The sequence below is a fragment of the Helobdella robusta genome (assembly GCF_000326865.2).
Source record: "Helobdella robusta unplaced genomic scaffold HELROscaffold_33, whole genome shotgun sequence".
NCBI lineage: Eukaryota > Metazoa > Annelida > Clitellata > Rhynchobdellida > Glossiphoniidae > Helobdella > Helobdella robusta.
The window spans coordinates 822,013-848,677 of NW_008704623.1; the positions used below are offsets into that span (position 1 = coordinate 822,013).

Consider the following 26,665-nt stretch of genomic DNA (forward strand, 5'->3'; position numbering starts at 1 on the left):
GGATGGATGGATGGATGGATGGATGGATGGATGGATGGATGGATGGATGGATGGATGGATGGATGGATGGATGGATGGATGGATGGATGGATGGATGGATGGATGGATGGAAAGATTGATTAGTTGGTTGGTTATTTGGTTGGTTGAATGGTTGGTCGGTCGGCTGGCTGGTTTGCCGGCCTGTCGATAGATGGATATATGGATGAATGGTTGGATGAATTGATGGATGGATTGATGGATGAATAGATGGATGGATGAGCAGATGGATGATCGATGACTAGTCGTCACTTATTTTTCCAGCTGATTAATATTTCATAATAGTAGAGTAGAGGGTAATAGTAAACTAAACAGCCCAAGGTAACAGCAGATGAATATCTTTTGTTGTTATTGTCAACTTTTTTGCTGCGAACATTAATGACGTCACTATCAGTATGGTAGTTACGAGTTATGAACGTCATCTTTTTCGTAGCGACGTCATCATTATTTTCATCTTCGTCTTCATCTAAGTCACGTGGTTTTCGTCGTCATCATCGTCGTCGTCGTCGTCATCACTTCACAGATATATAATTACTTTCTGTCACAACGCGAGGAGCTACTGCAGAATGTAAAGTCGAACTATCATGACTCTGTCAACAGCAACAACAACAACATCAGCAGCAGCGACAACAACAAAAACAGCAGCAACGACAACAACATCAGCAGCAACAACAACATCAGCAGCAGCAGCAGCAACAACAAATTATTCAGAGAGTTATTTTTAAAGTTGGAGTCGTCAAAATTGTGCTTTATTCCGCTAACAGCATTCCTCATCAAACCCTACCATAGGCTGAGCCACTATGCACTAATGTTGTCGAGTTAGTCTTTTGCCTTTTTGTGGCTGGTTGTGGGTGTGGCAGGGCCGTATTTGAGACAGGGCGGGCGGAGCGGGAGTACTATTTCGTGGCCTTCACTAAAAAGGTCCCCTTAGAGGCCTCAAATAAGTATTTTGGGCCCCCCAGAAAAAATTACAGGCCTTCGCTAAATAGTCAGGGGCTTGGACTTTTTCGTTCTCGCTGGGCTTGCTTCTAAACTTCTAAATACGGCCCTGGATGTATTGTATTGTTGATGTTGTTGTTGCTGTTGTAGTTGTTGTTGTAGTTGTTGTTGTTGTGGTTGCTGCTGTAGTAGTAGTAGTAGTTGTTGTTGTTGCTGCTGTAGTAGTAGTTATTGTTATTATTATTGTTGCTGCTGTAGTAGTAATAGTAGTTGTTGTCGTCGTTGTAGTAGTAGTTGTTGTTGTAGTTGCTGTTTTTGTTTCACTGTCATTCTTTGTTATTCATTGTAATTTTTTATTGCAGAATTTATCAAGATATATGATAAGGATCACCCGGATTTGGAAAATTGTGAAGGTGACGATGACGATGATGATGATGGTGACGATATGATGACGATGATGACGATTGTGGTGGCTGAGATGATATTATTTCTAAATATTATTATTAGGTTAATCATGATTTAATAACGGATGATGATTAATTATCACAATTATTTTCTAAAAATTATCAGTCTTTTTGTTTGTAAGAACATTCTTATCTCTCTGTCTCTCTCTCTCTTTCTCTTTTTTCTCTCTCTTTCTCTCTCTTTCTCTCTCTCTCTCTCTCTCTCTCTCACTATCTTTGTCGACATCATCGTAGCCATCAGCAACGTCATCACTGACGTCATGATATAATGATAATTTTTCTCTCACCAGAGACGAGATTAGCAATCTTAGAAGTGTGCAACATTTTTCGGGAGAACAACGTGGATATTGTTAGTGGCGCTGACGACGATGACGATGATAAGGATGGCGATGGATGTGATGGTGATAATGGTGATGATGCTATTGGGAATGATTCATAAAAACATGATAAAAATATGATATATATGATCATTCTGGAGTTAATGGCTGCATTCAAACCTGGTATCTACTCTAGCTAATGACTCTTCTACCTGTTGAGCTAACACTAATTGAGTTAATGATATGCAGTGTTTTATTCTACAGCTTTATCTTTATTCTTTCTCATACTTCATGTGATAAGCGGGAATCTTTTTTGCTTGCATTTGAAACCAGTCACTGAGACACCATTGTCAAGCGACTTAACCATTACACCATCGCAGTTGAGAGTGCAATTATTTTTTTAATTATGGATTTAATTATTTTTAAATAATTTTAAAATAAAAGGAGAACCAGCAAAAGTTGTTTGAGCTACAGCAAGAAGTCATTGGCATGTCAACCATGATCAAATCCGATGTTGTAAGTATTGATGATGATGATGATGATGATGATTTGATGCGATGATAGTGATGATGATGATGATGGTGGTGGTGGTGGTGGTGGTGATGATGGTTATAATGATGATGATGATGGTAATGAAAATTTGGCGATGATGATGATGGCAAAGATGACGAATATGATGATGATTAAGAGATGTTTGTTATCTATAAGATGGTGCTTGGATGGCGTTAATTAACATAAGTTAGTTATATCATCCCATGATCATAAGTTATTTATATCAGTCCATTATCATAAGTTAGTTATATCATCCCATGATCATAATTTATTTATATCAGTCCATTATCATAATTTATTTATATCAGCCCATGATCATAATTTATTTATATCAGCCCATTATCATAATTTATTTATATCAGCCCATTATCATAATTTATTTTTACCATCGTCATTGCCTGCTTCTCAATTATCATTGTCACTATCAAAATCACCACCATCGTAGTCTCTGTCATCGTCTTTATTACTATCATTATCATCATCGTCGTCATCATCGTCATCATCATCATCGTCAGAAATTCATAAGAGAAGGATGCCTGCAGAAACTTTCAGGAAATGGGTACCATCAAAGACTCTTTATATTGGTCAGTGATGATGATGATGATGATGACGGTTTTTATAATTAAGATTATTATTATGATTGTTATTATTATTATCATTATCATTATTATTATTATTATTATTATTATTATTATTATTATTATTATGTTCCTTCTTAAATTGTGCATTATGTTAATTTTGTCATGAATTATAAATTTACTTAGAAATTGTGTTAGAATGAACAATTTGTGAATGGGGGCCTGCGACACAAGAATTTTGTTTTCTTTTAGCTTTGGTCTCCTAATCATTACCTAATTATTATTAATTTGGATTGATTGAATAAAATTTGATTTGATTTGATTTGATTCTCACAGCTGAATGACAGGTTGATATACGCCAATAGGACCCCGATGTCTTCTAACAGTTCGAAATTCTACGTTTGTGGTAGTGTTCCTCTGTACTGTATGCAGGTTGGTTTTGTTGGATGAATGGTTGGTTGGATGGTTGGCTGGTTGCTTGGTTGGATGGATGGTTGGTTGGATGGATGGTTGGTTGGATGGTTGGATGGTTGGTTGGTTGGTTGGTTGGTTGGTTGATTGGTTGGCTGGCTGGTTGGATGGTTGGTTGGTTGGTTGGTTGGCTGGTTGGTTGGTTGGTTGGTTGGTTGGATGGTTGGTTGGATGGATGGATGGTTGGTTGGATGGTTGGTTGGTTGGTTGGTTGGCTGGATGGTTGGTTGGTTGATTGGCTGGATGGTTGGCTGGTTGGTTGGTTGGTTGGTTGGTTGGTTGGTCAATTAATGAGTTGTTTGGTTAAATGTATTGATAGATAATAAGACGTTGATAGTAATAATAATAGTTATGCCGTTCAATTGTTGATACGTTCGCTCATTTATCTTTTTTAACTTCCACTTTTTAATTCTTTTTTCCAGATCGAAACATACGCCAACTCGGCTGACGGCAACAACAACAACTGTAACAACAACAACAGCAGTAATAGAAGCCACTCAAACAGAAGCCTACATCAACAACAACAACAGCAACAACAACTGAAAGAAAATCTCGCAATCAACAACGCATTCATCATCAAAATTCAACTGCAACAACAACAACAACAACGTCAAAAACATCAACAACAACAACACAAATTTATAGAGGTGGCCGCCAGTTCATCTCTAGAGAAAACCAAGTGGATCGAAGATTTGAACAGGGCTATCACAAATGCCAAATATGTACATAGACAATCAAAAAACAGTGCAGCTACTGCTGCTACTACTACTACCACCACCGCTACTACTATCACTACTACTACTACTACTACTAACAGTAACGTTAACGATAAGATACATAGTTATAGTAACGAATACGTTGATGATGAAGATGGTGACGTCATGATATGTTAGTAGTTTTATAGATTCTTCGGTCGGTTGTGATTATGATGATTGTGGTTGTGGTGATGATTATTGTGATGGTGGTGATGATGATGATGAAGAAGATGATGATAATGTCTTATGATGATGATGATAGATTAATTTCCTTGGTGATAATATTCCTAATGATGTTGTTTAGACCATACTCACTCACACACACGCAGTTGATTCGACGGACAACTTGTTTGGGAACATCATCAACGACATCAACAATTACAACAACACGTCACCTTTGCTGTCGCCATTATCGCCGACAACAACAACATCATCAACAACAACAACAGCAACAACATGGTCGTCGTCACAGCTATCATCATCGCCTCATCATGCTAACACTCTTATGTATGTTTGCTGGCACCGGAACACCAGTGTTAGCATGTTTGAGAGGAGTCTGTCCATGAAGGTGGGTCTGGCTGTCTACGTCTGTCTGTCTGGCTGTCTGCTTGTCTGTTTGGATCTAGTTGTCTGGGTTTTGTGTTTGTCTTGTTTCCTGGTTTCATGTACCTGTATGTCGTCCGTATGTCTGTCTGTTGTCTGCGTAATTATTTGTTTATTCATTCGTCTATTCATTCATTCATTCATTCATTCATTTGTTTTTTTATTCATTCACCTAGAATTTTCTCAGTGGTTTTCTATTGAGAAAGTTCAAGAACAGTTCAGGATGGCAGAGATTATGGGTGGCATTCTCCAATTTCTGTCTCTTCTTCTACAAGTCTTATACTGTTAGCTGCTGGCTGGTTCATTCATTTGCCCGTTCATTTGTTCATTCAATCGTTCATTCATTCATTCATTCAATCGTTCATTCATTCATTCAATCGTTCATTCATTCATTCATACACGCTTTAATTTGTAGAATTAATCATTTATTCCTTCGTTCATTCAGTTTGTTGATCATTAATTTATTCACTCATATATACTGTGATTCTGCTTTCATTCATTTAATAATTTACATAATTTATTCAGGATGAATTCCCATTGGCCAGCTTACCCTTACTCGGTTATTCAATCAAACCCGTGGACCAATCAGAGGGCCTCATGAAGGATCACGTCTTCAAGTTGACCTTCAAAAACCACGCCTATTACTTTAGGGCCGAGAACCAGTACACTTACTCAAGGTCAGATGGTGGTAATAATTAATAGTTATCTAGGTAATGATGATAGTATCATTATTGTTATTATTATTATTAATATTATTATTATTATCATTATTATTATTATTATTATTATATATTACGAAAATAGTTTGAAAATAGGATCATTGTATAAAAGAAGTGTTCCCATATGAATTTATGTTTGAAGGCTGACTTTAAAAAACTGTTTAATTTTTCTAAAAACATTAGAAATAACTCCGATAGACTTTTTCAATATTTTGAATTTGACGCTAATTAAAAATTCATGGCCGATTTCATTTTATTAACATATTAATAGACTCTGTAATTAGATCGACCAATGCTATTTTACTTACCAATACTTCATGGCCCACTTGTCCTCGATAATGAGCATTGTGGTTTTTATTGAACATTATTACATATTTTTTTTTTAATTACTTTTATCTTTCATTTTTAACGACTTGGGTTGAAATAAAAAAGTTTCTATTGTTATTATTGTTCGTATTATTGTTATTCAGGTGGTTGGAGGTGATTAGTTCCACCATTGAATCCTCCCATCATTTTAGACTCTTCAGCAGGGCGGAGAGCTTTCCGCACTCTTCTTAGAAATTGAATTAACTTTTAAAAATTCAATTTAATCATTATTTTATCTATGCTAACGTGTGTTGTTGTTGTTGGTTGGTTGGTTATGACGGTGTCAACATCGTTGGCAAGAATGACGTCATTCATATTGTTGTTGTTGTTGTTTTTGTTGTAGTTGTTGTTGTTGTTTTGGTTGTTTTCTTTTAGCTGATACAACTGCTGTTAATTTATTTTCAAATGATTTTGTTGGCGTTGAGAGAGTATCTATTTTTATTGTGTATCATGTTTTAAGTTTTTATCTTATCTTTCTCTCTCTCTCACTCTCTTTCTCTCTCTCTCTCTCTCTCTCCCTCTCTATCTTTCCTTCTCTATCTTTCTATATCTTTCATAATACTGTGCAGATATTGTTTTAAATGTTTTTTTTATTTCAGTTTCATGATGTAATGATGATAGTTAGTAGTTCATGGTGGATTCATTCTTTTGTTTGTTCATTCGTTCGTTCATTCATTCATTTGTTCATTCATTCTTTTTTTATTCATTCATTCTTTTTTTATTCATTCGTTCGTTTGCTCATCTTTCATTCATCATTTAACCTTTTCATTTCAATCAATGAACCTCAGTGATGATGATATTACCGATTGAGATGGCGAGTCGGTATCATCATCATTATCATTACTATTATCTATATCATGAATGAATGAATGAATGAATGAATGAATGAATGAATGAATGAATGAATGAATGAATGAATGAATGGACGAATGAATGAATGAATGGACGAATGAATGAATGAATGAGCGAATGAATGGACGAATGAATGAGTGAATCAATGAATGAATCAATGAACGAATGAGTGAATATATATAAATATATATATACATATACTTATGTGTGCCTTTATTAAATGCAATACATGTGTCATATCATATATTGAATGTGTTTTACATATAGCTGGAGTTCTTATGTGTTATTTTTTGATGGTATATAGAGAATCGAAGAAAATTATTTTAAAAACAATTTTAATATAATTTTTATTTAATATTTTTTTGGCTCTATTGTTTTTTATTAGTTGACTGCATTTTTAGATGTGTGTGTGTGTGTGTGTGTGTGTGTGTGTGTGTGTGTGTGTGTGTGTGCTTGTGCTTGTGCTTGTGCTTGTGTATGTGTGTATGAATGCAATTTGTTTATTTCTTCCTAGTAACTTAATATCATCTATTGATGTTAATTTTCATGATGATTAGTAAGAACCGAACTGTTCAATCTGTCAATTGATTGTGTCTCAACCAATCATTCAATCAATCAAAGATTCATTCAGCTAATCAATCAATCAATCAATCAATCAATCAATCAATCAATCAAAGATTTATTAATCAATCAAGGATTCAATCAATCAACTATTCAATCATTCAATCAAAGATTCATCCAATTAACCTATCAATCAATCAATATTAGTATATATATATATATATATATATATATATATATATATATATAGATTCGAATCACTTTCTTAATAATTTTCTTGGGTCCATATGTTATGTGATTTATGTTAAGATGATGATGTTATGCTTATATATTGTATGTGTGTACGTACGTATGTGTGTGTGTGTGTGAGTGTGTGTTTGTGTGTGTATGTTTGTGTGTGTGCGTGCGTGTGTGTGTGTCAACTTCTAATGAATTTTATAATGGATGCAGTTGTAAATGGGCTTTTTTAAAGGGTTTTTATTTATTTTAAAGATAGTTTTTTAACTTTTTTAAATATTTTATAAGTTTTTTTTTCAAGAATTATTTTCTTTTTTAGCGATTTTGCAGAAATTTTTTACTGAGTTTCTAATTGATTGATTAATTAATTAGTTAATTAATTAATTAGTTAATTAATTAGACTTTTAAATTTTCTTATTTCATAAGGTCGGTTGTAGTAGTAATAGCCGGTTAATTGAATTTTGTATTCATTTTTTTCATTCATAGTTCATTCATTCATTCATTCATTCATTCAATTTCATTCATTCACTCATTCATTCATTCATTCATTCATTCATTTTTCAGTCATTCGTTCAATCATTCATTTCTTTTTTCTATCCGTATACATATATATATTTAAATGTAGCATGTTATTCATATGTAGGGGAACATGTATTTTCTTTGTGTGCGTGCGTGTGTGTGTGTGTGTACGTGCGTGCGTGCGTGTGTGTGTGTACGTGATGTGGTATGTTTTGTGTGTTTGTGTGTATGTGTGTTTGAGTGAAACAAAGTTTCCGTAGTTATAGTGTAAAGGGGTTAGTGTTTAATGCTTAATGTGATGCGGTTATGAGTATGTGATTATGGTTTCGAGAGGATGAAGATGATGATGAGGAGGAGGAGGAAAATGATGATGATGATGATTGGGATTAGAATGATAATCATGATGATGATGATGACGATGATGATGAGGATTTTTAAACCTAAATTCGCACGAATGCATGTACGTATTTGTGTAAATTTGCGCATTTTCTTATATTCTAAATAGTGTATGATTAAATTTTTAGATGTAATTATGACGACCGTATATATATATATATATATATATATATAGAACAGTTTACATATATATATATATATATATATATATATATATATATAAATACGTCTTGTTTTTTTTCGTTTCGGTTTTCTCGAAATAAATAACGAAACCAAAAAGAGATAATGAGCATTATCTGATGAGGATCATGATTTATTACAATTATTGCAATTTTCAATAGTTTAATTATTACAATTACAATAATTTAATTATTACAATTACAATAGTTTAATTTAGTTGGTCATAAGGAGAGTGTTTGTGAATTTTGCTAGGTTAAAATTTCTTAGTCATCGTTTTTCAGAAGGTTAACTTATTTATCCAACCAATTAATTAATCCAATTAATTAATCCAATTAATTAATTAATGAGATAATTTACGCTACAAGCGTCCAGTTGACTGGCCGTCGATTGTGGCAGGTAGAAGCCGCTGATAACGGAATCTGTCAATTTAACAGTGCAGACAAATGAAACACATACATACACACATATATACACAAACATACATACACATACATACACACACACACAGTAATTACTTGGTTCGTAGTATCTGTAAGTTTTAACAAGAGCCGCCTTGACACCGTTCACAATTTGGTTGGCAGTCATGCTCACTTTGAAGCATATTTCTTTCTTTGTGAGCTGTTTGTTTGTAAATGTTTATACTACTACTATTGCTACCACCACTACTACTACTACTACCACTACTGCTGCTGCTACTACTACTACTACTGGAAATGATGATTTCGGTGATACTAAATGATGATTGTGATGTAGAAGTTTAAGATGATGACGTGATGATGATAATGGAGATAGCAAGATGATGAAGATGACAACGACGAATTCGGAACAAACCTCGTCTAGGTAGATTGCCAGTTGCCCCTTATTAAACTCAGCCCTCTTAAACCCAGCCCCTATCTGAGTTTGCAGATTTTCGACGTATCCATCTATCGGGACGTATCCGGTTAACATGTTCACTTCCGTCAAAACCATCCCACTCGATCCATTTCCTGTCCAACTGTTGGGATTTTCTTGAATTTTACGTCGGGCGAGATTTTTTTTGATGATAATTTGAATGAGTGGCTGACCGACTGACTGAATGAATGAATGTATGAATGAGTGAGTGAGTGAGTGAGAGAATGAGTGAGAGAATGAGTGGGTGAGTGAGTGAGTGAGTGAGTGAGTGAGTGTGTGAAAGAAAGAATGTATGGAAAGTATGTTAGTGAATGACTGGACAAAGAGCGGGCAAATTGGCGAACGATCAAACAAACGAATGAATGAATGAATGAAAAAGCCGACGAACGGAAGAACGATGATTGAATGAATGATGATTGAATGAATAATGATTGAATGAATGATGATTGAATGAATGATGATTGAATGAATGATTGACATGTTCAAACCTGATGCAGATTTTCAATGTTAGCCGGTTGTCATTATTTTCGACGGACAACTTTTGTGTAATTTTTTTATCATCATATGCCAGTTTAACGTTGTATTTAACGTTCATCTGGTGAATGAATGAATGAATGAATGAATGGATGGATGGATGAATGAATAAATGAGTGAGTGAATGAATGAATGGTTAGAATGTTAGATGAATGAATAACTTTTTATAAAATCTGCCCATCAAATCGGTTGCTTCACTCAAGTCATGTCCGAAATTTTGAATAATTGAACGAATAAATAGATGAACGAATGAACGAATAGAATAATAAAATTCAACTTGAATCAGAGCAACTCCATTTCCTTTAGCTGTAAATGTGACTTTACTTGCATTTGCCGGCAACTGTAATGTAATAATCAGTCCATTATATTTAAAATAGCTATACGAAGTCCTCGTTAGTATAGTGGTAAGTATCCCCGCCTGTCACGCGGGAGACCGGGGTTCAATTCCCCGACGGGGAGATATTTTTTTAGAAAACTTTATTTATTTTAACTTAATGTTTACAATTTTTTTTAATAAATTAATTTCCTAAATAAATGAATATGTATAAACAAATAAAATATAAATAAATATAAAACGTCACATGAGCGCACACATTCGCACGCACTTGTGTCGACTGCAGTAAGAGTGCATTGAAACGTGTGATGGTCGTGAAGTTGAAATACTCATTATCCCCATCTTGAGTGACGTAGACACTGAGGCCAGCTGATGAGGAGGAGGGCTGCGGGTTGACCATGCGGGCAAACATTGCCAGGGCTTCTAATCCAAGTACTGTGTCCTGTGGCGTGTGTGTGTGTGTTGTGTGTGTATGTGTTGTGTTGTGTTTTGTGTGTGTGTGTGTGTTTGGCGTGCGTGTGTGTGCGTGCGTGCGTGTGTGTTTGTGTGTGTGTGTGTGCTAGTATATGCTTGTGAAATATTATTGAAATAAAAATAAGATGGTTAATAAGTTATTCTTTCAGCATTTGGTTCTCCTTTTATGTGAATAACAGAGTAATATTTGCATACGTAAGTTGTGAAAAGCTGAACGTTTCAAGTTAATTTCCAACACTTTACTAGAAATCCTTAAAGATGAATTCAACTACAAAAGCAAGAACAAAAAAAGTGAAATCCATCAGGTATCAAACTTGGCGAACCTGCGTAGAGCTAAATCCGCCATTGCTGTTCCTCTGTTTGATCAGCCACTTAGCTACGGGAGGACTTCTGGAGAGATCGCCGCGGTTGGCATACACCCCGGGAACGTAGGCAGCTGTCTCGATGGTGGAGCTCTGTGGGCTGTTTTACTTGGGGGTCCATCCATTTATTGACGGCACATCAGAGACTGAGATTTATTTCCAATATATCTCATGGTCTCTGTATTTCGAATTGGGTATGTGAAATGTCGTAATTTGAAGATTTTTTTCACGGGTTGTTAGTTTTGTTTTTATTCAATATACCATATGGGAGTGTGCTGATGACGAATAGTTACATTTCTCGGCCTGGATTCGCTATGACCGGGTTGGAATGCAAAGAGATCTCAATCGCCTATCATAATTTTCTGTTTGTCGAAATTCGAAGTCACCCGTTAAAAAAATTGCGCTATATAACATAACAAAATGCCTGCAAATCTTAATAAATTACTCAGCTAAAAAATTCATTCTCTTCGGCAAAACACTTCAGAAAGGAAAAATTCATCAACCTTCAGACACAGAAGTTTGATCGAGAAGCATTAAGACGGAATCCAGATGGGAACTGCCAGACAGATAGAAGGCATACGCTATGATCGACAGTGCGTAAGAATTCGTAGCTAGGGATGAATATTTCCCCTCTAAATATGTCACTGCCAGCTGAATGCTTGCTTGTAAGGTCGTAGAACCAGACTAGAATCGAATGAGGTTTTACGAAAAAAAATTTTTTTTCAGTGTTATTCCTTTATAAAACCCGACTCTGATATGTACAACTGCTGAATCTTGTACAACATGCAAACCATTATCACATTTATATAATTTAAATAAATGAAAAAAAAAACAATTTATTTCATCGGAAAGAAATTGTTTCAAATTGAGAAAAACCAAAACCAGAAAGGGAGCTAACTAAGGGTACGTTCTTATTATGAAGAAGGGCGATCAAGACGTAGGCTGTCAAGGCCACACCCGATCCAGACCCACCCTAATAAGTAACATAATTAATTAATTAATTAACATGATTAATTCAAACGTATCAGATCATTGGATACTGTTCATATTGCAACATCACGTGACAGTTACCTGCATATCCGTATGGATGACCCTGCCAAGTGGAGGCTCCGCAAAAGACCCATCTGCGGCCTGCAGTGGAATGATGAAGTTCAGCGTCTGGGCTATTTTAGCGTCATCTATCGGGATGTAGTCATGTGCCTGTCTGAATACTTTGATCACCATGGAGCTGAGCCTAAATGGTGTGGTTGTTTCACCATTATCGTCATAGGCGTCTTTATCATAGTGGTCATAGCCATCGTTGTTAGAAAACAGACACAAAAACAGACAGACAGACATGCAGACAGACAGACATACATACAGACATACAGACAGAGAAATAGACAGACAGTCAAACCCAAAATTACAGACACACTCACCAAATGCTACCGGCTGGATCACTGTTGCCGAACGCGCTGAAAGATCCATCAAATCTTTGATAAGTTAATTCTTTCTGGTAACCTTGGAGTATAAAACCTTTGGCCTTGTTCTCGATCTCAGAAGTCAGCTGGTTACTGAGGGTCAGGTAGATGAGGATGTAGACATCTGGAGCCATGGTTAGAAGGTTCTGCTCCCCACACCCGTATGGCATTTGCAAGAGGCCATCCAGGTTTTTTATGCTGGTACCAAGGATGTCGCCTTCATGTGGAGGTGTGGCGTGGTGTGATGTGGTGTGGTTTGATATTATGATGACAAAAGTGATAGGATGATGATGATGGTGATTAAAAGCAACGTGATGACAGGATGGCAAAAGTTAATTAACTAGAATTGAAATAGTATTAATGTTGATGACACTGGAAAAGGTGATTTATTTGACATCATCAATGAAACGTCTTGACGTTTTACTCAGATAGCTACTGATTTTCTATTTTCAAATCATTTTTACAGAAAATAAATTAAAAAACTTTGTTAAATCGGAAAAAAAAATAAATTTGAAATTTTTCAAACCAATAACGGTAGCTTCAATAACGACAGATCCCTCAACGAGGATATTAGCCGGGGGCAGGGTCACGTCAAAGGTCAACTTGGATGGGTCGTTGGATGGCATGCGTATGAGGGAAGAGGTGCTGTAGGATTGGGCGGCTCCCTCAGGCTTGGGTCGGGGTTGGATGAAGTTCAAGGTTGAAGTAATTGGGATAGTTTGAGGAAAAAAATTATGAGGATTGCGTTGATGTTATTATTAATTTGTATATAAATAGTTTTAAGTTAAGTCTTAATTGTATATTTTTAAATAAAATAATTGGTTTATATATTTATTTATCAATCTATTCATCTGCCGTAAAATTATTCGGCCAATCTCAATCGTCTTTCTTAACTGTTAACCTATCTCCGTAACGAAAAGATTTAAAAATGTCATGATTTAAAATATTCAGCCAATCACAATCGTCCAACTAAATGATCACCCAATCACCTTAACGAGGAGATTCATAATGACCGCATCGCCGGCCAGTGGCGTTGTTGCTTTCACTTGAATGGAGACCTGGCCGAGAGCAGTTGGAACAATCCAGAAATACAACGTTGCTACGTCATTCTTCTTCACCTGGATCAAGGAATGGATGGGTGTATGATGAATTGATGAATGGATGGATGGATTGATAGATGAATGGATGGATTGATGAATGAATGAATATATTGATGACGACTACGATGATGAAGAAGAAGATGATAATAGCGATAAAGGAGAAGATGAAGATGGTGATGAGGAAGATGAGGATGATGGTGATGAAGAAGAAGATGATAATGAAGAGGAGGAGGAGGAAAAAGATGATAATGATGACAAGGAAGAAGATGATGATGACTAACCTTCACAATCTTGACGACGGGGTACGTGCTAACATTGGAAACGACATTCTTCGCACACTCGCTAACTTTGTAATACGATGATTTTGGTAAGGATACACTTGCCTATATCATGATGATGATGATGATGATAAAGATGATGATAATGATAAAGATGATGATAAAGATGATGATGATGATGTGGTGGTGGTGGTGGTGGTGGTGGTAATAACGATGCTAACGATGACAATGGTGGCGATAATAAAATCTCTGAATATAAAAATTGGACAACTTCGCTACCAACATCAACGTCTTGGTCGAGGTAGTTGAAGATTGTGACCTGGAGGGCAAATTGTTCACCCCTTATGACCGAGTATGGTAGGTTCAGGGAGATGAAAAAGGGCTTCAAGACTGTTATCTGATTGGTTGGTTGAGTAATTGGGCGATTGTGATTGGCAGGCTGGTTAGTTTTGATTGGTTGGTGGATTGGATGGGTGATTGATTGGTTGGTTATGATTGGTTGTTTCATTGGTTGATTGATTGAATGGCGTAAGATGTCTGGCTAAGTTTTCAGATATGGTCTGCTAAAAACATCATACATATAAACTTTTTTTTAAAGCGAAAGCATATCCATAAATTCAACAACTTTCAAGTATTATTTATATTTTCTAAAAATATTTAATAATTTTTTTAAAGATTTTTCACTAATTTCTTAAAAATAAAACTAAAAACTTTTGCAGGATTGTCAAAGACGCCCAAACCAGCGGTGTCGCTTGTAGCAAATGCAGTAGCCACCCAAGAAGTGATCGTATCAGGCACAGTGTACTTTATCGAGATTTTACCATCATCGCTAAAAAAAACCGGTTGATACATCTCATAAAGTTCATGAAAAATTCAAAAACAGAGACAAAAAATTATTTAATTTTTTTTCAACCGAATAAATGAACGAAACATAACGAGACATGACGAAACATAACGAAATATAACATAACGAAACGACACGAACTCGGAAACGACATCACTCCATATCCACGTTTCCGGGAAATCCTTCCTTGGTTTTGGGGATGTCGAAGATGAGGATGGTGATGAATCTAGCACTTCCGGTTGTCCTTTAGCCATCATCATCCTCATCATTGGTCTATCTAGGAACAAAAATTTTCCATTTGTTTCATTCACATCATTGTTAATGACGATGGTGATGTGATGACGTTAAAAAATTTTTATTTTGACTGTAAGTTTTGTTAGATTGTATTATTTTTTTTATTGGGTTTTGCGAAAAATGCAACAATTTTCTTTTTTGAATAAAAAATCCAAATAAGAACTTGTAAAAAAAAAAGCTGAATACCTCTGAAAAATATAAACCTGTCCTGCTCTTTGATAAAATAGTTGGTTAAGACGAATAAGCCAGCGTTCTGATCGTAAAAAATAATTGCGTTTCGATATTATTTAATTTTTTTGACAGAGTTCTTAAGACGATTTCATATATTATGAATAATTTAAGTTGGAATTACTAAAATGTCTTTGTAAAATCTGTCAAATCGGCTTCATTTTTTTTCGAGCATTAATTCTGTTGACGATGAAATATACCAAAAAACTAAATGAAAAATTTAAAAGAAAGGCACCTCGAGTAAAGATTGAGTGGAAACACCACCCAGCCAAATGGGGCACCACATTCTCCGGAACCAGAGATCCGGAGCGACGTATCCGTCACCATGGGCATATTTGCCGAGGTCGTTGAAGACCTATAATAAATTTTTTCAGTTTTATTAACTTTATCATCTAGAAAAATTTGCATCTAAACAGAGGAATATGAGTACCTTTAAAAAATATTAGTGGAAAAATGAAATTTATTACTACAGAGGATTTGTTTTATTGCAAGTATGTATGTATTTGTTAGCTATTTGTTTATTAGTTTGGCTATCAACCATACGCTTTCTATTGAAGTTTTCTGACTCAAAGTATTATTGCAATGTACATTAGATTGAGTGAAACCTTCAAATGACCAACAAACACCCACAAACAACCAAACAAGCCACAACAACAACAACAACAACAACCAGCAGTGGTGTGTGTTGAAGGTCGGTTAACTATGGCTCTCAAGCTAATTTTTGCAACATTTCCAAAATTTTGGCTAGATCCGCCACAGACAACAACACGCACGACTAACAATTTGTCTGTTGATTTCATTCTGAATACTACTCAGCAGCAGAACACTTTGGTCAACAGCCAGCAGCGAAACGTAGGAATGTGGTGAGGAGTTGACCCTCAAAACAACTGCCTTACCTGGTTCTGTGCTGTTTTTGCTGAACGATAGCGACACCTTTGGAGATAATTTTTAACATTTATTTAACGCTTAAAAATTGAATTTAACTATTTAAACGGCACGGTAGTGTAATGGTTAAGGTGCCTGACACTGGTGTTATAGTTACCTGGTGTGAATGCGAAGAAATTCTCACCTATAAATCCTTGCTTATAAATACATCATTTCACCAATCAATCCAAAGTTAAAACTCATCAGCAAGAACATTTAAATATAAATGCTCGCCAGCACCAAAACCATCACAGACCTTATTGGAAAAGTAATCCACAACGGATAGAGCCAGACTGTCGGCCACTAGTTCGCCAGTGGTGGTAACGTAGAAGACGACGACTCTGGCTTCTGGAGCTAACAATGACGCCAGTTCCGCTGTTATTTTGACTGATAGTGTGTGCAACTTTTTAGCGGAATTCGTCGATAACACATTGGAGTACTGGATCCCCCCTTTGCCCAGGAGCTTGAAAATGAAAATTTTAGTTGGTTGTTACTGTCCTTTTTGAGTCTGGTCAACGAGATGACCGTTGTTATTGGCGGGCGGCTGGCGACTAGTTAAAAGTGATAATCTGCGTTGGAAAATAAAAAGGCTAACTTGGTATTGAAATGATTTGATGGGCTCGCTGGAGTTAACGTGGAATCTCAAGGTTTGAGATGACTGGGAAATAAATTATTTATTTATTTATTTCATTAAATGATGATGATAATAACGCAATAATAATAATAATAATAATAATAATAATAATAATTTGTTGTTATTATTTATTATTTTTAATTACTTTCATTAACAAGCAATAAAAATTATTTTACAGCGCAGTGCTTGTTTGTTGCGTGATCATCAACAACATATGTGTGGCTAATGATAATAATCTTGACGATGATAATAAAAATACTACTACTACTACTAATACTACTATTACCACTACTACTACTTTTACCACCACCACCACTACTACTACTACTACTACTCCTACTACTACTACTACCACTTCTACCACTACTACTACTACTACCACCACTCCTACTACAACTACAACTACTACTACTACTACTATGACGACGACGATGATGAATATTTTAATACTAATATGAATAATATAGATGGTGAATTCATTACATTAAAAGTACAGTGCTGTACAAAACCTTGACAACTTGGTTGGGGTCAATGAGACTTATCTGAATCAACTTCCCATCTCTACTCTGAAAATTATTGGCCGACGTGTATCCGATTGACGTTGTGTTTGATAAGCTATCGTAAAATGACACCTTTGAGGAGTTTGTTAGAATTATTTTATAAATACTATTTACTGAAATGTTGTTATGAATGTTATTTTCCAGATTTACCAGATTTTTTTTTACCGTCATCGGTGTTTTCCAATTGTTAACGATGCAAACAGCCACACTTTTACATCGAGATATATTAATGGATCACTTTAATTATAGTTGCTCTATTATTACATTGACACGTATGAGAAATGTTGCGTTAGAGTAATGGTAAAAATTCCTGGTGGTACTGATGGTGCAGTAGCTTGGTTCGATTGCAAGGAGACACCCACCTATGGTGTCTGCAAGCAAAAACAGGTTGGAAATTCTCACCCCTTTATAAACTCACGTACTTGTGGATTCATGTCAACTTACTATATAAATGTATATACATATATAAAGTGGTCTTTGAGTTTTAGACAGGCAGTATTCGAACCCTGCCATCGCGTATTAGGGACGCGAGACAAGGCACTCCTACCGACTGAGCTAACTCGGTGACCATATGACTATTTGCTGCTGATACTTCTGAAAAATACAAAAATACTAAATAACAAATAAAAATATTGAAGAGAATACTAAATAGCATAAAAAGCAAATTAAAACCAAAATTTAAAAGTATTACCTCCAAAGAAATACTGGTTGTCAAGGCCTCAGTTTCAACGCTGAAAAGAACAAAACCATTTTGGGTCAACGAAACATTTTTGATTTCTACATGGGTCGTTGTTGAGCCTTGTTCAATAAAAGGCCTGAAGATCTTGGGTTTGATTGCAAGCACCACCTCATTGTCGTTGATATCTTCCATAACTGGAGTAGGTGCTGGAATGGTGTTTGTCAGGGTGATTTTAACCGTCAGGTTTTTGAAGTTTCCACTGGCGTCTTGGATGTCCGCCAACTTTGGCTCCGATTCATCTTTTTGGGTTAGTTGCACCTAGGAAATAGTTTGGGGAGATGGTTATTTTGAAATTTGGTTTTTTTCTAAATTTGCTGTGGATATTTAATTCCAGTTTGATAGCTGTTAATGAAGGTTCTAATTTTAAGTTTTTATGCTATATCAATCAATTTTTAATTTATTTAGAATAAAAAAATTAAATTAAATTCAATAAAATTTAATAAGAAAATAAAATCTAATCAAATCAAATAAAAAAAATCAAAAATCAAAAATTGAAAAACCGGCTTACATAAGCAAAGTATTTGAATCCGGGTTTGAAATTCTTCGGTGTAACATCTAGAAACTTCACGAGATATCGTTGGGATACAATCTCAACGGAACCTACTCCCGACAGAACAATCCCTGTTGCGGTTTCCGTAACGTCGACTGATACATTCAGGACTTGGTTGTCGAGAGTAAACCAGGATTGGGGTGGTTGCGGAGCTAGTGATGAAAGTTCTGCTACCGTCATCTTCAAATCTGCTTTTCCGTCTGTCAACTAACCAAATTTTCATTCAAATTCACGTAAAAATTTGTCATCTATTCATTTTACAAACTTCTAACATTTCCAAATAAAATAAACTCCCCAAAAGCACAACCTACCATCAAATTTTTTGTGATTCTAGGTTTTCCTTCTGCATAATAACTTTCCAATTCCAAGCTAACCATCGCCGATCCTTTTACTGGCTTCCCATATGTGTAACTGAATTAGTACATGTTTAACAATGTGTGTTTGTGTGTGTGTGTGTGAAAGAAAGAGAGAGAGAGAGAGAGAGAGAGAAAGTAAGAAAGTAAGAGAGTCAAAAGAAACAGAGACAACAAATAGGGAGAGAGAGAGGGAGAGATAGAAAGGGAAAGAGAGAGAGAGAGACAGAGAAACAACGAGTTCAGAGAATGAGATGACGAATTTTAAGGTTATCATCAGAAAAGTAGGTATATATTGAAGACAAGTAAAAATGATAAAGTAATAAAAATAAGTATCATCGCCGGCGCCTAACATGGCAGTGATGGTGATGAGAAGGTTATCTTGCTTGCTCGGAAACTGTTCGATCAGGTGGAAGTAGGGCGGTAAAATGACCTTGACCTCAAATTTCGGAAGAACTTTTCGTAGAATGAATAAACGAGTAATTGACTAAGCGAATAAACGAACAAATTTTAGAAGAAAATATAAATATTTAGTTGTGTATGCCTATGCGTGTGTGCGCGGTTTGGTGGTGTGTATGAATATGTGTGTTTATATATATATATATATATATATATATATGTGTGTGTGTGTGTGTGTGTGTGTGTGTGTGCGTGCGCGCGTTTGTGTGTGCTCGCGCTCACGCTATCTCAATCACTAACCGTATTCAGCCACTTGGATTGTTTTGGTCTCGGTTAGGCCCTGAGAAAATAAAATTTCAGGAATCATTGTTGTGTGTTCATAAAACTCTACGCTTTGCGTTTTTTGATACTTCTGAGGACCAATGCAGAGAGAATTGATAAGAGTAACAAAAATATTAGGTAAGGATAACAAAAATAATAATATCTTGAAATGTGAATAATAAAAATGTTGGCGGGAACTTGGGAGATGGCTTCAATCATCCAATCCCCTAGTGGGGTTATGTCTGAAAGTTTCAACTGACCACTGACAACACCTTTATCAAAATAAGTTTCATTAGCATTTTTGTTCATATTTATGATAATAATAATTTATGATAATATAATATAATAATAATAATATATAATAATCATTTATATTAATAACAATAATATAATAGTGTAATATAATATATGATATAATAATAATATAATCATTCATAATAATAACAATAATATAATATATACTATAATAATATATAACATAATATAATAATAATATAATAAGGTATAATAATAGCAGTAGCATTAGTAAGTTTTAAGCAGCTGTAGCAGTATTAACAGTAACGACAGTGGCCTCAGCAGCTAAAGTGGTTGCAATAGTAGCAACAGTTGATTATTGGTTAGAATACCTGAGTCATTCTTCGCGTTGAGCATTTGGAAAATTTTATTTCCATTCTGATCCTAAATTCAAAACATGTGTATGTATGTGTGTATGTATGTATGTATGTATGTTTGTATGTATGTATGTATGTATGTATGTATGTATGTATGTATGTATGTATGTGTGTATGTATGTATGTGCATGTATATGTGTGTATGTGTGTGTACGTATGTTTGTATGTATGTGTGTGTGTGTGTGTGTGTGCGTATGTGCGCATGTTGAAACGTTTTTAAATTAATGTATCATTAAATATCTTTCATTTGAAGATCGTAATGCATTTGAACCAGGTCACCCTGTCACTGCTTATAAACATTAGTGATTCGAACAACAGTTTTGCCAACTGAGCCATTTATCAACTACAATTGTTTTCATAAAAAATTTAGCTATATGAGATATTTTAGGTTGCAGTAATGAAGTGGTCTAACGTAGATCGTTATGTTGAAAGCTTCTTTGTAAGGTTTCAAGTTCGACTGAATTCCAAGAACACGAAACTTTACTGGAAAAAAGTAAAACAATCAAATAAAATAATTTGGGCTGCCTGATAGTGTAATGGTCAAGAAGCCTGACATCTTTGTCGCAGTAACCAGGTTCGAACGCAAAGAATGTGTGAGTTTGTGATGCTATGATTCACGTGTATTCATTGTGCCTTATGTTGCTAACTATACTAAATATTAAAGAGAGGTTTGTAAAACAAATAAAAAAAAAACAATATGAAAGAAATAAGTTATAAAAAGACTAATAAAATATTCAAATTCAAAAAGTTTGTACAGATTGAAGAACACATTTAGAACATATAACAAACTTCACATGCCACCCAACCCGTGATTTTTAGCCTACAAGTGAGAATGTTCCAAAACAACTGCACATAACCTAATAAGAAGGCCATTCAAAGACTAACTAACTTGTCTGGCCAGGCTTGTAGAGGTACTTGTCTGTTTGTATGAAGACGGAGTGAGTTTTCTGACTAACTGACAAATAGTGACTGTTGTTGAAACTTATCTTTCCACCACTTGCTGTCACTTTGAATGTGTAAGCAGTGTCAGGAAAATTGATTGGCACCTTTGGATAATTAAGGATATCTTTTCATTTGGTTAAATTCCGAATGTCTACACAGCTCTGCGTTTGACAGAGCTGCCAATGTTTAAAATCAAATTAATTAAATTTTTATGAGTCAATTCTTTTCTTTATTAATTTTAATTAATAAAGATATTAATCAGAAAGATTAAATTAAAAATAAAATAATTTAACTAACATTCAACGAAAAAGTCTGCAGTGAGGCTGGAAATTTTTTTAAAAAGTATAACGACTTTTATTAATTTATCGATTTATCGATACTTTTGTTTTAGAAAAATTTCATCGAAAATTGCAAATTAAAATTTTTTTAAATGTTTTAATTAAATTTTTCTTTCAAAAAAAAATTGAACAATATTATGACAAAATGTTGGTAGTGAATATTATTTATATTAATCAATAATAATATTAAATTAATCATTTAATTGAACCATGTACTACAGTAAACTCCTCTTCAACCAAAACGTCATTATCGTCTCCAGAGTTGACTATCTTTGCCAGTAGCGTGTAGCTACAATTATATAGAAAAAAAAAATTTCAAAAAATCAAATGTGAATGATTGGGGAAGTGTGTTTTTCTTTCAAAAGTATTATCTGATGGCAGAGATATCTTCTAAATTGAAGTTGTTGTCGGTAGCGTTCAGTGAAATGGTAATGTGTGTGGTAGTGGTAACCGTGCACGAACTACTCGCTACATTTGCCACAGGTTCATTGTTCGCACTTAAAAATAGGCCTATCCAATGAAAATTATCTTCAAGATAGGTATTTTTTAAAATATTTAGTTGTTTCGTAGTATTAGAAACAGTAGCAGTAATAGCAGCCGCAGTAGTAGTAGTAGTAGTAGTAGTAGTAGTAGTAGTAGTAGTAGTAGCAGTAGTAGTAGTAACAGCCGCAGCAGCAGCAGTAGTGGTAGCAGTCGAAGTTGTAGTATAAATAATAATGAAGTAGTTTACCTGACTGGATTTGGAACCCCATAAATTTGGACGCTGAAACTGTACGGGTGACCCGGCCTCAAACTGGTTGGTCCAACCACCGTGTAGTTCCTGGTATTGTTGTTATTACTATTACTACTACTACTACTACTACTATAACTACTACTACTACTACTACTACTACTACTACTACTACTACTACTACTACTACTACTGCTACAATTGATTTAATTTGGTATAGCGTATGTATTTACTAACGTATCAGCCGAAACTGAACCAAATAGAGAGAACAAGGTGAACAACAGGATGAACCAGGTGAACAGGGTGAACTTAGTGAACATGGTAAACGACGTTATTTGTCTCTACTGAATGTAAATAATTTGATTTTATCTGACAATCAATTTTTACCAAAAAATATTCAAGTAAGTATAGAAACAATCAAGTTGTCTTGATCGTCTGCTATTGCTTATGAATTTTCAAACATCGAAGTATTTATACCCCACCACACACACGCACACGCACACGCACACACCACGTACACACACGCACACACACACAAACACAAACAAAAAACACCCACACAATCGCAATTATATTTATAATTTATTTAAACTAACTACAATTAACAATGAAAACCACTAATATCATAATAATAGTAACATATAACTCATAATAATAACATGCAGTTACCGAATAAATAGAAAAATATTTTTCATTTAAATCACGTTTATTGGGAAATTTTTAAATGTAAATTTCATTACTAAAACGTGTTTATATCATAAATTAAAAACAAATTTCAATCAAATATGAATCACTCATCCAAATTAACAGTAAAATGCCTTTATTTGACTTTTCTTCTCAATAAACCCACAATTTTTATGTACACATTTTAGCTTATAATAGCTGAAAATAGATTAATACATACCATTTATTTTACAGCTATTTTTGTTTTCAAATTCTTAAATAATTTACTTCCCTCATTTTTTACTAACTTTAATACACTCAGTGAATCTGTTCAAACCCTCAAAACTAGACACACTACTATATTTTACTCAGTTAAAACTCGCCTTAAACTCATCTCTACAAGTTTAAAAACAACTGGCCCTAAAATTTGGAAATTATTTTTGCCCCATGCCATTCATAACATAACAAACAAGCAACTCTTCAAAAAAAGGTTGCAATCTCAGCTTTACTTACTTCACCCCGAAACCACCATCTAACGATTTATATACATTAATATATAGCTGTTGTTTAAATATGAATGGATGTGTGGGTGTGTGTTGTGCGTGCGTATGTGTGGTGCGTGTGTGTTTTTGTCTGTCCGTTATTATTTTGATTATTTGACTGGTTCAGAAGTATTATCTGAATGTATTTCATTCGAGTTAACATTTTTATAAAATTTCGATATAGTATTTGAATGCATTGAACGCTGAAATTGAGTCTCTTAATTCTCTAACCTTTGAACCTTATTTTTATTAATGACTTAGTTAAGGGTGGCCTCTCCACAAGTTTATTTTAAACTTATTTGATCCTCTATAATGAAAATAAAATAAAAATAAAAAATAAAAAAGACATACATACACACAAAATTACACAAATTTATGTTTGTATAACAATAATAACACAATCAATATATATATATATATATATATATATATATATATATATATATATATATATATATATATATATATATATATATATATATATATATATATATATATATATATATATATATATATATATATATATATATATATATATATATATATATATATAAACATTTATTTATTATATTATTCACATAAATACCTACATACTTGTTTAAACATAAAAGTATAAATTATACACCAACACACACACACACACGCACACACACACACACACATACACACACGCACGCACACACACACAACACATACACACATACATACATATTGGGGAAAACCCGAGATAATTTCCATATAAAGATGAGAAGATGTTACACTATCACATATCAACATGAAATAGAAAGCCAAGCTACGCTAACAACGATCGATAATATGTTGAAAAAATGTTAGCTTGATCACGCGCACACATATATATATACACGTACACACACACACACACATATATATACACACACACATATATATACACACACACATATACACACACACACAAGACACACTAAGACATACTTGCACATACACAACTCGTAGACCTAAATACATAGCTATTTATAGCTATACATTTTACACGTATTAAGAAATTGTTTCTTTTAATTTTAAGTTGCTAACCAAATGACTACACCAAACACGTGCTCACACACATACACACACACACGGTCACATACACACACACACTGTCACATACATATATACATACATACAAACACACACACAACAAGTTACAAACCCAATTGTAAATTCCATCCTTTATCATGGAGTTATTATTTCGAGTATTGAATGATGTTCTGTTGATTATGATAATGATCATTTAGTTGTTGCTGCTGATTATGATAATGATGATGACGTTGTTGTTCAATATGTTGTTGTTGTTTACTAGGGGTTTATTCATTTCCAAATCAATATTATCACTGATAAAATTGTTTTTATTACCACAAACCAAAAAGAATTATTATTATTATTGTTGTTGTTGTTGTTGATGATGATGATGTTGTTGTTATTGTTGTTGTTGTTGTTGATGTTGTTGTTGTTGATGATTTTGTTGTTGTTGTTGAGGATGTTGTTGTTGTTGATGTTGTTGTTGCTGTTGTTTTTGTTGTTGCTGTTGTTGCTGATTTTGTTGTTGTTGTTGCTGCTGCTGTTGTTGTTAGTTACAATCGATAATGAAACTTTGGCGGGCAATTATATGGTCGATAATTAAACTTTATTTAGTTTCCTATGCACTCGGCTCATCCTATCACGTAATCGATACAATTGCTTACTAGTAAGTATTATGACTTCTTTGGTCTTTGCGATAAATACAACCATCAAGAAATGCTACTACTAATAATGACATTAATAACAGTAGCAGTAGTAGCTGTAGTAGTAGTAGTAGTAGTAGTAGCAGCAGCAGCAGTAGTAGTAATAGTAGTAGTAGTAGCGGCAGTAGTAGTTGTAGCTAGTAAGAATGATGCTTATAATGATGAAGATACCAATTGTTTTAACATTATTACAATCATTAGTTTTTTAATTATTAATTAATAATTTTTTTATTAGTATTAATTATCAATGTTTAATAATAATAATAATTAATTATTATTAATTAGTAATTATAATGCGATATATTGCTGCTGTTGGTAATATTGATGTTGTTGATGTGGATGATTGGTTCATATTTTAGTTTTGATAGCTTGATAGATTGTCTTATCAATAAAATAAAATTTTCATTATTAACCATTTTGTGTTGAGTGGTAAGAGTGTGTGTGTGTGTGTGTGTGTGTGTGTGCGTGTGTGTATACGTGTGTGCGCGTGTGCGCGTGTGTGCGCGTGTGCGCGTGTGTGCGCGTGTGTGTGCCTGTGTACGTGTGTTTAACGCCTAACGTGTGATATATGAATCTGTAATTATAATGATGGTAATAAAACATAATTATTAGCATTGCTGGCGAGCATGTGGGGTTAATTCATGCTTTCAAGTGTCGATAATAACATAATAAAAAACGCACGGTCGAATTTATGTGTGGGCCATCCAGAAGAGGGCCCCCACAAAAATGAGCCAACCACGAACAAAAAAGGGTCTTTACAGGAAATACAGAATAAAAACATCAATTCTAGTTACAAACGCTGACTTTTATAAAAAAAAATGTTAAAAATTGAAATAAAGTCTCCACCTTATTTTCAATACAAATCATTTTATCATTATTATATTAAGTTTAATTATTTAAATTATAAAATAGATAATTAATAAGTAGGTTTAATTAATCATATTTCATTATTGAAATCAATCATTTGAGGAATCACGCCATGCCAGTTTGATTTGGATATTGATATTGTTAATAGCGAAATAAATTTCTATTGATGAACCTCTTGATGAATCGTTCTGACTGACTCACCTGTTAATTTTTATCATCGTAGCTATCCTTAATAAAATCGTCGTCGTCATCATCATCAACATCAACAACAACATCATCAACATTTTCATTATTATCTCTACTCTCAACATCATCTGATTATCACCTAATTACTCCATCCAACACC

At 34.2% G+C, this 26,665-nt stretch overlaps 3 protein-coding genes across 3 annotated transcripts; 1 reads left to right on the top strand and 2 right to left on the bottom strand.

Annotated features, from left to right (window-relative positions):
* Nucleotides 1-2,619: 2,619 nt before the first annotated feature.
* HELRODRAFT_112974 (hypothetical protein) lies at nucleotides 2,620-6,276 on the top strand (the record flags this gene model as incomplete). The annotated part of the gene is made up of 7 exons (XM_009022752.1): nucleotides 2,620-2,892; nucleotides 3,223-3,318; nucleotides 3,888-4,173; nucleotides 4,562-4,680; nucleotides 4,892-4,999; nucleotides 5,241-5,392; nucleotides 5,905-6,276. The coding sequence occupies 7 exons, from the start codon at nucleotides 2,620-2,622 to the stop codon at nucleotides 5,990-5,992; spliced, it is 1,122 nt and encodes a 373-aa protein (XP_009021000.1). The 3' UTR covers nucleotides 5,993-6,276.
* A 1,803-nt stretch (nucleotides 6,277-8,079) lies between these two features.
* Nucleotides 8,080-20,133, bottom strand: HELRODRAFT_192438 (hypothetical protein; the record flags this gene model as incomplete). Its single annotated transcript, XM_009022753.1, has 29 exons — nucleotides 8,080-8,108; nucleotides 9,061-9,163; nucleotides 9,377-9,616; nucleotides 9,915-10,031; nucleotides 10,576-10,746; nucleotides 11,102-11,240; nucleotides 11,460-11,502; nucleotides 11,644-11,824; nucleotides 12,039-12,113; nucleotides 12,212-12,374; nucleotides 12,559-12,817; nucleotides 13,127-13,271; nucleotides 13,590-13,718; nucleotides 13,982-14,083; nucleotides 14,262-14,297; nucleotides 14,690-14,807; nucleotides 14,964-15,099; nucleotides 15,303-15,369; nucleotides 15,580-15,699; nucleotides 16,125-16,277; nucleotides 16,525-16,731; nucleotides 16,864-16,926; nucleotides 17,412-17,534; nucleotides 18,154-18,459; nucleotides 18,710-18,958; nucleotides 19,024-19,162; nucleotides 19,458-19,560; nucleotides 19,804-19,843; nucleotides 20,023-20,133. The coding sequence occupies 29 exons, from the start codon at nucleotides 20,131-20,133 to the stop codon at nucleotides 8,080-8,082; spliced, it is 3,867 nt and encodes a 1,288-aa protein (XP_009021001.1).
* Nucleotides 20,134-20,865: 732 nt separating this feature from the next.
* HELRODRAFT_175322 (hypothetical protein) lies at nucleotides 20,866-22,825 on the bottom strand (the record flags this gene model as incomplete). Its single annotated transcript, XM_009022754.1, has 6 exons — nucleotides 20,866-20,978; nucleotides 21,385-21,541; nucleotides 21,735-21,760; nucleotides 21,985-22,064; nucleotides 22,506-22,595; nucleotides 22,743-22,825. The coding sequence occupies 6 exons, from the start codon at nucleotides 22,823-22,825 to the stop codon at nucleotides 20,866-20,868; spliced, it is 549 nt and encodes a 182-aa protein (XP_009021002.1).
* Between the last annotated feature and the right edge of the window lie 3,840 nt (nucleotides 22,826-26,665).